At 38.2% G+C, this 12577-nt stretch overlaps 1 protein-coding gene across 3 annotated transcripts in view; it reads right to left on the bottom strand.

Moving 5' to 3' along the window:
- LOC136865921 (uncharacterized) overlaps positions 1 to 11746 on the bottom strand; it is a 333721-nt gene extending 321975 nt beyond the window's left edge. For all 3 annotated transcript variants that reach the window (XM_068226916.1, XM_067142470.2, XM_068226917.1), the window contains exons 1-2: positions 11332 to 11746; positions 9362 to 9489 (exon numbers count right to left, since the gene is read on the bottom strand). In XM_068226916.1, coding sequence (XP_068083017.1) covers positions 9362 to 9427 — 66 coding nt within the window. In that variant the 5' untranslated portion in view covers positions 9428 to 9489; positions 11332 to 11746. The remainder of the gene's footprint in view (positions 1 to 9361; positions 9490 to 11331) is intronic.
- Positions 11747 to 12577: the final 831 nt, after the last annotated feature.

Raw genomic sequence — 12577 nt, 5'->3', positions numbered from 1 at the left:
ATCATACTGTCAGAACTAGGATGAGACTCAGATCCAAATCTAAAAGTGAGAAACTTGACCAATACCAGAAAACTCCGTGTAACATGCATACTGCATCCCAGCAGACATAGTCTTGGGCTGGCAATCCCACACAAATTTTGCGATATAACATCCAAAACACATACTGTAGATTTTTTCACAGATGGTGGTCCGAAGTGTTTTTCTGCTTCCCTATTGTCATGTTGTTTTGTATATTGGAGCACAACAAATTCATATTGTACACTGCAAGAAACTTCTTAACAGGTGGCACACTGTAGCTTTTCAAAACATATTACAGCACTGCTTGTCTGCAAACAAACAAAATAGTTAAGACAACAAAACAGTTTGTTCTCTCCCATCCTGTTTGTTGCTCACTTACCACCCCTACCACCAATTAACATAGATAGCTTATTCTATTTCAGTGTAGTCTGTGACAGACTTTCTGTTTATAAAAAGCAGGGTAAGAATGTGTCTTATGTCCAACACATACAGAATATAATCAAGAAAGTAGGATTTATGCTTATTTCTGAACACTGGGGTATAATTTGAAATTGGAAGTTATTGGCACTACTGTAAATAATTTCACACAAAATATTGTACCTCATAAGATATGTAGGTCTAATGAAAACATATCAATTATTATGTTATTACTGGGAAAAGTGGGAAAATATGACTGGGAATGCCAGTGGGCAAAAACTGAACTAAAGAAAACCTATGTTGTGATAATATGTTTCCAGGAGGAAAGAACTGCAAAATATATCAGGGAATCACCTAATATATATGAATTCACACAGTCTGTATTCTTTATCAATACTAAGTTATAAAATTTGCAACATTTTTATTAAAATTCTGAAAGGTTTTGTTCAAAGAGTCTGAAACAATGACAATACATCAGGAAAATTGCCTAACAAATTATAATTTACATTGAACGTAATGTTATTGTTTTTTACATCCAACTAACTACATCAGACAGTTTTCAGCAGTGCCCAAGTGCCAGAATTTTGTCCCAGAGGAGTTCTCTTATGCACCGGTAAATCTACTGACATGAAACTGATTAATCTGATTACGTTCAAATAACACCAGACTGAGCCAACCAGCCAAGTTCGGTTCAGAAGGACAGCACCTCAACTGTATGAGACACTCAGCCTGGCTTTCATTGAACAATGACCCGACTTTGTATGTAATGTGTTGATTGATGATACCGTCCACAAAAGTGAATGGCTACCTTGAAATTTTGTCAGAATTATATCACAACTGTTCTAATAATGGTGAAACATTTAAATGTAATTAACTCTCATATAGGATGTGTCTAATATATAGGCTGAATGGACCACATTGCAATGGCAACATGTGGTAACACTGCGTCCATATACATGTTAATAGAGAGACACCTTGAGAGGCACCACGTAGCAATAAATGTATGGTGCTGATGCAGGTTAGTCTTCTGCAACCATTCACATATAGTGCACGAGAAGACTCAGGTCATGCATCGGAGAAACACAAAAGCATTAACCTCTTCTTGGGTCGTGCATGCTTCCCCTTGACGTTACCACTTGAGAAATTCTCCTTTAGCTGCAGTGATCATTTCATGATCACCCAATAATTTCTCAGGTACTGTAAACTCTTTGGAAAATACTTTTCAGCATTCACAACAGATGGTGGGAGGGTTTCCAACTGTGTTCATGAAGTCTCTGGCATAAAATATGCCTTATTTTCTATACTTTGCACAATCTCGGGCCAGCTGACGATGTAAACAGAAATGGCGAACGCGAAACGGAACAGATGTTCACCTGAAGACTAAATAAGGAACTACATCAAAGATGAATCTCTAAGTGATCTTAGTATTTCTGATATTATTGTTAATGATTCTATTTATTCTTCACATGATGACCTTAGTATTTTAGTGAAGGTGAAGATCCCTGTGGATAAATTGTAAGCCTGGGGATAGTGTGCGACCTAATATAATTCCATTTAGGGGAAATCCTGGTGTGACGGTTGGATTATTACCAGGGGCGAGTGCAATTGACTCTTTTGAACTGTTTCTAACGGATGAAGTTGTAAATTTGACAGTGACTGAAAAATGTGCACTGAAAAAGTTGTAAATAAATCTTTGCATGCAATGGTACAGTTTTGGAAAGAAACAAACTCTTTTGATATTTGATAGTTTATTGCATTAGTGTTACTGATGGGAATAATATAAAAGCCTGAAATAAAAATTTATTGCTCACAGGACAGTATTCTCAAAACACCAATATTTTATAAAACCATATCACAGGTCTACTGTAAAATACAGTGCACTCCCGATAATTTGCAGTAATTAATGCATGCACTTCTGTGAATTATTGAAAACTGAGAATTACGTGCAGTCAGTTTTAAGCTTGGTAAAAACAAAACCATAGGTTAAAATAATGAAATGTATTTTATGAACATGCAGAAAATAATTGTAACACTTCACATTGTATTTTAAGACACATTAGAGAAAAATTACAAAATGCCATGTGGATTATGCCAACATTCATATCTAACGAAAAAAATAGGTCATCACTTTTTGTTTCTTAGACGACTGCTCATTTTTTCTAATACTGGATCGAAGATTTCTCAAGAAAACAATGTCTGAAAAGAAAAATTCATCTCTATTTTCTATGTAAGAGATAAGTGTGTCTATAGAGACGCTAGCTTGGCTGTGGGAAACTTTCGGAGTTTCCGTTGCATCACTACCACACTCAACAAGGAACTTAAATGCACGTGAAACCTGGAACGAACTTCACGTTATGGGTGTTGGAAAATGCAAAGAGACACATATGCCAACTATATCTCTCGATACACTTAACTCTCACTTTGTAACTAACCCAATAAAGGAATCTCAACCTCAAAATCATATCAATCTAAATAAAATAATCAGTGACCCTACAGAAAACAAAAATAATTTCTCTTTTCACTCTGTCAGTGTAAATGATGTAAAGCGTATTCTGAATTCAGTTAAGTCACAAGTAAAGGAGCAGATAACATCCCAATAGGCTTTATAAAAAACATTATTGGCGCGGTCCTACCAATTATTACCCACATTGTAAACCACTGTCTCACCACAGGGACGTTTCCAACTGCATGGAAGGATGCTCTAGTAACCCCAATATTAAAGCATACCGGTACCACAGCAAATGCGCCATCTGATTACCGGCCTATTTCGATTCTTCCCCCTATCTCGAAAGTTCTTGAATGAGTTGTACACGAGCAGCTAGTAGAATTCTTAACCAGACATTCTCTTTTTGACCCATTTCAATCTGGCTTCAGAAAGGGACACAGTACTACAACTGCACTTCTTCGGGTAACAGATGACACAAGTCTAGCAATGGACAAACGGCAGGTGACGATACTGACACTCGTTGACTTAAGTAGTGTGATCGACACGGTAAATATAGACATACTATTATCCAAGCTACGCTCTCTGCATATCGGCCCGATAGCCCATAATTTTTTCAAGTCGTACCTTACAAATCGCCGCCAGTGTGTAGTGGTAAACAATCAAAGATCCCAATGGGCTGTAAAGTCATCTGGTGTCCCTCAAGGGTCAGTTCTAGGACCCTTACTGTTCGTTTTTCATATTAATGACATATCTTCCACACTTCAGTATTACAACTACCACTTATATGTGGATGATCTGCAAATATACAAACACACCACTACAAACAATTTACATGAAACAGTTCAGCATATTAATTCGGATATTAAAAGGCTTACTGCCTATGCTAAAAACAACCACTTACTCCTAAATCCTTGTAAAACACAAAGTATTATCATAGGAAACTATAAATTATTACATGTAATAAGCAATATCAATCCTCCTCCAATCATAATCAATGACATTGCTGTACCGTACCTTAAAAATGTAACTAATCTTGGAATCTCCATCAATGAGAATCTGAACTGGAATAAACATGTAACAAATGTATGTAGAAAGGTTCATGCAGCTCTATATCCCCTGTAATGTCACAAGAATTCTTTTCCTCAAAAACTTCATTTAAAATTAATCCAAGCACTACTATTCCCAATTTTAGACTACTGTGATACGATACTAGTCAATCTCAATGCTGAACAAGAGAGCACAAAACTCATGCATACGATATGCTTCCAACTGTGACATGACGCTCATGTTACACCACATTACAAAACATTGGAATGGCTACGCATAAATGAACGAAGGAATTTTCACCTAATGACACTTGTTTACCAAGTGGTCTCGACGAACTTACCTCTCTTCTAATTTTCGTTTCCTTTCCTCATTCCATGAAATTAGTACCCGTTCTGGTTCCTTACTTGAAATTCCACTAAGTCGAATGAATTCCTACAATCGTTCCTTTTTAGTTACTGCATCGAGACTCTGGAATACACTCCCAATGGACATTCGGCACCTTACTTCCTCTCATAAATTCAAATCTGTCTGCAGAAAATTTTTCCTGGTAACTTAAAACTGAGTTGTGTGAGTCATTGTGTGTATGTTGTGTGAATGGGTTTTCTTCATTTATTATTATTATTATTATTATTATTATTATTATTATTATTAGTATTGTCACATTAATTGCTGTACTGATATGTAGGCCTAATTTACCGGTAGTCTTAGAATTATCTGTCCGTAGTATTATTTCTTTTTAGAATTTCTATGTCTTACTTTCATGTTTACATTTTTAAATTCTGTTTATAGTGGTTAAGTGTAAGAGAGGGCCGTGAGCCCTAACTTCGCCACAAATGTAAGTCAGGAATAAATAAATAAATAAATAAATAAATAAACAAATAAATAAATAAATAAATAAATAAATAAATAAATATCATCTGAATCTCTGTCTTGCTCACCAACCATTAAATTCCGTACAATATCCTTCTCACTTTCATGTCTGAAACCATAATCATCCTTATCGATGTCTAACCACTCAATAATGTCACTTTCTTCTGCATCTTGGCATTTATCCAGGTTTTTCATTAATAATATCATTGTAGAGAGACTACGTTGCCCGTTCGAAATATCATCGTCACTGAAGCCGGCAAATGCTTGCTCTTCACCTAGAACAGATTTCCATGATCGTGCAAGTGTAGTGGTGGTATTTTTGTCCCATGACTTATTGACTGCATGAAGAGCATCCAAAAAACTGAAGTCCTTCCAAAATGTTGAAATATCGATGCCTTCATCAACCAACTGCTGTAACAAAGATGACCTATAGTTCTTCTTTAAAGCAGCAATAACGCCTTGGTCCATAGGCTGAGAATAGAAGTTACATTAGGGGGAAAGTATTTCACGTAAATATCACCTTCTTTAAGTTCACTTTCATGTGGATAAGAAGGTGCATTGTCAATCAATAGCACTGCTTTGATTGGCAGCGACTGCTTAATTAGTTAGGCCATCACTTGTTTCACAAAATGATTGCAAAACCAGTCTTTAAATATCCGTGTGTCCATCCACGCTGCATTTTGATGGTAGTACTGCAAAGGTACATTCTCTCGTTTAAAACAACAGGGTTTTATGGATTTCGCTATCGCTAATAATTTTAATTTATGATCACCAATTGCATTAGCACACGCCAGAATGGGTATTCTTTTCTTGGATGCTTTGCAGCCTGGGGCTTGCTGTTCTTGTTGCGTAACTAATGTTCGGGACGGTAAACTTTTCCAATAACACCCTGCTTCGTATGGATTGTAAAGTTGTCTAAGGTCAAGCTGTTCTTTTTCAATGAATGATTGAAATTCCTGAGCGAATTTTTCAGCAGGACCCGTGTCTGCACTGAGACACTCTCTGTGAATAGCAATTTCTCGTATTCCGTAGCATTTCTTAAACCCTGTAAGCCAGACTGAAGATGCTTTAAAATTGCCTTCTAAGCCAAGAGCATCCTGAAAACGCTTTGCCTGCTCAGCACACATTGGGCCGGACACAGGAATACCTTCCGCTGGTTTTTGATTAAACCACCGTATCATGGCTTCGTCTAGATTTGCATGACCCGATGTTCTCATTGATTTCCAGGGCGATGAAAGATCAGAATTAGCATAAAATTTGACGAGGGTTTCCTTTTGCTTTCTCACCCACACCAAACTCGCAGGCTAACTTTGATGATGCCTCGCCTTCCTCCAGTCTTTCCATAATTTTCAGCTTTTTACTGATGGGTAACCTTTAATATTTCATTTTTCGACCACTCACATTGGAAACTCTTACTACTGATATATCCGAAACTTCAAAAAGAGTTCCGCACTCTGTTCACACTTCTCAAGCACAGTAGCCTACAATACACTTGCTGCCGGCACACTTACCCTTTCCTTGGCTCATATTTCAGCGACCTTGGGCTGTTGGGAAAGGGAGGGTAAATTCCGAGTGCATTCCTCCTTCATTGTCTCTGCTTCCAAGATTATGGTAATCTGGGCTGTGCCACGCGCAGCAACATTCTTGAATGTTTTCATGTTTGCAGCATTCTGGCAACAGTGTGCATATAAGCCTGCTGCTACATCGTAGAGAAAAGAAGTCCAGTCTCCTCAAATTTCAATGATTTCGTCTCCACGCATCGCATTAAAATTCTTTTAAACTAGGCAGAGATAATTTTACTCAGCATGATGATTAGCGGGTGTAAGAATTAATACTTTAAAAAATAACTCTTGAAACCCGCGTAAAACCCTAAAAATAATTATCCGCATGCGAATTATTGGGAGTGCACTGTAGTTTAAATAGAGTGTAAAGTAAGTTTTTATTAACCTTCAATAATATATGAACGCATTCCCTTAATAATTGTTATGCATTCCTTGCTTCCTAAAAATAAATAATTTCCTCAGAAAAAACCTCACTTATCTGGCACAGAAGGTCTGCAAGAAACCGCCACTGAAAGGCTTAGGTTTTATTACAAAACAGGGAAAAACAGTAACGGAGAAGCAAGCGGTCTTGGTACAAGTGGAAAGAACAAAAACTTACAGAAAATATAAGGCTTAATATTATGTATTATATGGAATAATGTGAGTACCAAAAAAGACCGATTTAAGGCTCTGGTAAAGAAGTAGGGGACTGGAAATAATAATATTGCATTGAAAATTACATACGGATGTTCAGCACTCCATTTTGAATATTATTAGGTCCCGAAATGTTGCATTATTAATGATTTTCTGGGTAATATTGGTAATAATTGCACATAAGAAGTAGGAGGATGTATTCATGATAGCCAACTTTGTTTCCAGAGATGTTATGGTATAGACTTTGACTTTACAGCAAAGCAAGGAACTTCAGATAGGTGAGGAAAACATGGAAGTTACAATGCAAAGCATGGATGTTACAACATAAAGCATGGAAGTTAGAATGCAAAGATGTTATTCTCATGACAGAGCCTGGTCTGGATTTTGCAAATATAGGTTACAGCTACTAAATTATTTTTTTTCTTGCCGTGCGGGCAGTATGCGCCGCGGCGATAGTTAAGAGCCTCTCGAAGGGAGTGTGGCCACGAAGGGCGCCACTGTTCTCATGACAGAGCTTGGCCTGGATTTTGCAAATATAGGTTACAGCTACTAAATTATTTTTTTTCTTGCCGTGCGGGCAGTATGTGCCGCGGCGATAGTTAAGAGCCTCTCGAAGGGAGTGTTGTTCTCATGACAGAGCTTGGCCTGGATTTTGCAAATATAGGTTACAGCTACTAAATTACATTTTTTCTTGCCGTGCGGACAGTATGCGCCGTGGCGATAGTTAAGAGGATCTCGAAGGGAGTGTGGCCCCCGAGGGGGGGCACTGTTCTCTGGACAGAGCTTGGCATGGATTTTGCAAATATAGGTTACAGCTAGTAAATTATTATTTTTCTTGCCGTGCGGGCAGTATGCGCCGCGGCGATAGTTAAGAGCCTCTCGAAGGGAGTGTGGGCCCCGAAGGGGGCCACCGGGGGCCACTGTTCTAATTACAGAGCTTGGCCTGAATTTGCAAAGATAAGTTACAGCTACTAAATTAGAGGAGTTGTAACATCCATGCTTTATGTTGTAACATCCATGGTTTGCATTGTAACCTCCATGCTTTCCTCAACTATCTGAAGTTCCATGCTTTGCTGTAAAGTCAAAGTAACCTGTCTATACCATAACATCTCTGGAAACAAAGATGGCTATCATAAATATATCCTCCTAAGTGCATTTATTACCAATATTACGCACAAAATCACTAATAAAGCAACATTTCGGGACCTAATAATATTCAAAATGGAGTCCTAAACACAAGTGAGTAATTTTCAATGCAATATTATTATTATTTCCAGTCCCCTACTTCTTTACCACTGCCCTGATTTAATTAAAGTTAATTCGACCTTGCACCTAATTACATGCACATGTAATTCCTTATATACCAAGGCAGCTTTAGATCATCCCTCCAAGGAATTAATATAATTACTTCAGCACTGTGAGAATGCCCATAGAAAACTAAGCAAATGGCTAACCACAACAAAAGAGAATGTACCCTCTTTGTAAGGGAATATCCTATAGTACCAGAGACTCTTCCCCTATCTCAAGAGCAAACATCAAATCAAAACTTGCAGCAATTCAAGCTTCACCATACAGATCTTCAATAAACTTCAAGAATAACGTGACTGTGCTGTAATGCACAACTCTGTAAATACCAATGGCATATCAACATGTGGTATCCTATTTAACAGCTAAATTAAATATTAAAAAAAAAAAAAAGGATGTAAGTGATGTTTTCCATCTGTTGACAATATAACATTATTCGAATACTAAACTTTTAGCAATATCACATTTACAAAGTAGGAGGTGACGGTTTCTGGAATAGATTTTCACTGTCAAACTGTTATCATTATTGATTCTATATCATGCAACCTAGCTTTATGGATTTTGAAACACTAGGATGACGGAAATTAGTCCCGCAGGTGGGTGATGTATTTGAGCACCGTAAACACCATCAGGCTGATCAGAGATTTAATATGAAAACTTCAAACCAAAACAAGCTGAGCTACTCAGATTACCACTTTTCCTGACAAGAGCTACAGAATGAAAAGCCACATACTCAGAAGATTACAAGGGACTTTGCAGTAAGAAAGGAAAAAGAGATAAAGAGAAACCCACTTCTTACAAACCTTACTAATGAGTTCAGGTTTCAGACATGCTGTGCAGAATAAAAGATGCATACTGTAAATTCTGCATTCATGTAATCATATAAACAATCTTTAGTCAATTTGAGATTAGTATACAATAACATCTGTGCCTAAAGAAAAGACAGCATGATACTCATACATTTTCTGAACAGATACGAGTAGAGTTGTGTAATGAGTCAAACTCAGATGACTGCTAAGAATCGAATTGTACTCACTATAAAGTTATCTGGAAAGATACTTACAAATGAAGTATTTAATGTTTCCTCAAAGCAGATTGGTTCGTCCTTGATCTTTACTTCCAAGTCCATATTAAATAGTGTGTGAAGGTTTCGACAGTTTTGGGATGTAAATTACTTCCACAGGCCTTGCGCTGAAACATGAGCAACAAACACTGTTATTGCTGTTTAGTAGTCATGCCTGTAGTTTTAGGTCACTGTTAATATTGTGCTCATAGCCAGAGGACCTCTAGATTTACCTGGAAACTGAACCTCAGGAATAAACATTTTCAATGAAAAAACATTCCACATCCATTGATAGGGATTAATTTGCACACCCCTGTGACTATGCCATTTACTTATTGCCCACTACCCTGGGAGTCTCATATCACTTTGATGTTTCTCTCCATACAACCATATCCTGTGCTGCAATGTAGTGCAACCGCCCCCTACCCCTCGGGGCTCCAGAGATAAACCGACAGGATCATTAACTGGGTTATAAAAGCAAGTGGGCATAATAAATATTTAAAATTATTTAGCAGCATAAAGGGTAGGAGAATACGGGTGACATGTTGATGTAAAATAACCCATTGACCATTGTGTTGATAATTTGGTAGTCGCCTGACCAGAAATCCTGTTCTTCCTGCCAACGTGCTTCACTTATATCAACTACATCTAACTTTAGTCTATCCATCTCCATTTTCAGATTCTCTAACCTACCACAACAATTCAAACTTCTAACATTCCACACTCCGACTCGCAGAATGTCAGTATCCAACTTCCTGATGATCGCCTCCTCTCGTGTAGTCCCCACCCGGAGATCCGAATGGGGGACTAGTTTACCTCCGGAATATTTTACCCGGGAGGAAGCCATCATCAGTACATCATTCATACAGAGAGAGGTGCATGTCTTCGGAAGTTAGTTACGGCTGTAGTTTCCCGTTGGTTTTAGCCGTGTAGCAGTATCAACACAGCTCAGCCATGTTGAGTATTATTACAAGGCCATATCAGTCTATCATCTAGACTGCCGCCCTTGCAAATTCCGAAAGACTGCTACCCCCCTTTCAATGAACCATTCCTTAGCCTGCGGCTCGGCTATCTGCTTCATTGGGAGACGCAAGCTCCACCGCGGCAAGGTCACACGGTTCGCAGGGGAGGGTACAAATTGTTACAACACCTTTAACGACAGCTAATGGAAGGCCTCACTATTCCAAAAAATTTTTCGTGTGGCTATTCTTAGCCGGGTGCAGCCCTTGTAAGGCAGACCCTCCGATGAGGGTGGGCGGCATCTGCCATGTGTAGGTAACTGCGCGTTATTGTGGTGGAGGATAGTGTTATGTGTGGTGTGCGAGTTGCAGAGATGTTGGGGACAGCACAAACACCTAGCCCTCAGGTCACTGGAATTAACCAATAAAGGTGAAAATCCCCGACCCGGCCGGGAATCGAACCCGGGACCCTCTGAACCGAGCCAACTATTCCAATGAGCAGTACGTACTTTATGTTGTCGCACCACTTACCATTCGAATTAAATGTGCATGTGCAGTCCCTGCTATTGAACGAGAACTGCTGGCATTGACTCCGAAACGGTTCTGAACGTAGTTACAAGAGCATGAGTTCAGAACCAGTACTGAATTTCTGTTGGAACTGCATGTGCTGATTAGTGCCGCTGTTCGTTTGTATGGAAATTCGAACTGAACAATCAAGCTTTCCTATCAAGTAATGTAAGATATTGAGACTCCAACTTTATTAGCGGACACAGTGTAAAACGTAAGAAACTGATGAAGAAAATCTTAAGAGAAACAGCACAATCCACAGAACAAACTCGCCGCAGTATGTCTGAGATGCGCAGTACAAAACAAATTAACACAAACATTAATTAACAACAAGCCAACTACTTCGAAAGTAAACCCGAAACAGCGAATAGGGATCCATACAAATTTATAACCAGTGCCTTGTTCCTCGACTGTATACATATACACCCGGTATAATTCACTTACCTCCAGCTAACTACTGTACATGGACAGAAGTCATAAGGCATCTGGGACAACGTACACCAACCATTACACTTACACCACAAGACAGAAAATTAGTGATGTGCGCGAGTGATGCCTGGAATCGCGGTACTCGACTCTTTCGAGTCCAGACTCGGGCTCGTTTCGCTTGCGAAGACTCGATGACAGCATGACGTCACACGTTCGCTCTCTCGCCCGCTCTTGGTTGGATGCAGCATATTCAAAATCAAATCAAAATCTCTTTATTTGCAAATGAGGTGTCTACCTCGGTGGCAAATGGTACACTAAAATACATTATTGTCAAGCACTAAATTTTAAATTAACAGGAGACGAAGAAAATTTTTCTAGAGTACAATATTATACAATTTACGCTAATAATTTTTTCTATTAAACACACACATCATCCTTAATAAATTTATATTGTTTACAAAATTCTACTTATAATATCTTACGAATATAGTCAACTCATATACAGTACGGTATGTGAAATTACTTCTAATAATACTATACAACTGGTATAAGATTAAAATTAACACTGAATTTATTTACATATTTATATTTTACCCATTTTGGAACCTAAGTAGCATAACGACCTGCTGCGTCTTAACCAGAGCCCCTTTTGCCAACACTTTTCAGAGTTGTACAAGATGTACAAGTGGTCGCCGAGGTTTTATGGGATTGCGATGGACCGGTACGATATAAATATTCTTAACGAGTGAGCAAAATAAATAATCTGAATTTGATGAAGACTTGCGAAAGATAATACTACAACTATATACGCATAATAAAGTACGGTACGAAAATATTCGTTCACGGCGTCTCTCACCCACTCCACTGAATATGCCCTATATTCTAATAATGATAGCATAGCTTCTCTGGCCTTCAGCCCAGCTTGGCAGGTTCGATACTGGTTTAGTTCGCTGGTATTTGAAGGTACTGAGATACGTCAACCTCGTGTCAGTAGATTTGCTGGCACATGAACGAACTCCTGGGTGACTAAATTCTGGCACCTCGGCATCTCCGAAAACCATAAAAATGTACGTAGTTTGACGTAAAAGTGGTGGTGGTGGAAATTATTGTTTAAAGAGGAAGTACAACTAGGGAACCATCCTCTATATAACACTAATCAGAGAGAAAAAAGGAAGGGATCCAACTCATAACATTATTATTATTATTATTATTATTATTATTATTATTATTATTATTATTATTATTATTATTATTATTATTT

Source organism: Anabrus simplex, chromosome 3 (genome assembly GCF_040414725.1).
Source record: "Anabrus simplex isolate iqAnaSimp1 chromosome 3, ASM4041472v1, whole genome shotgun sequence".
Classification (NCBI taxonomy): domain Eukaryota; kingdom Metazoa; phylum Arthropoda; class Insecta; order Orthoptera; family Tettigoniidae; genus Anabrus; species Anabrus simplex.
Note: the sequence above shows the minus strand (reverse complement) of the source record. Positions and strands in the feature narration are given on the sequence as shown.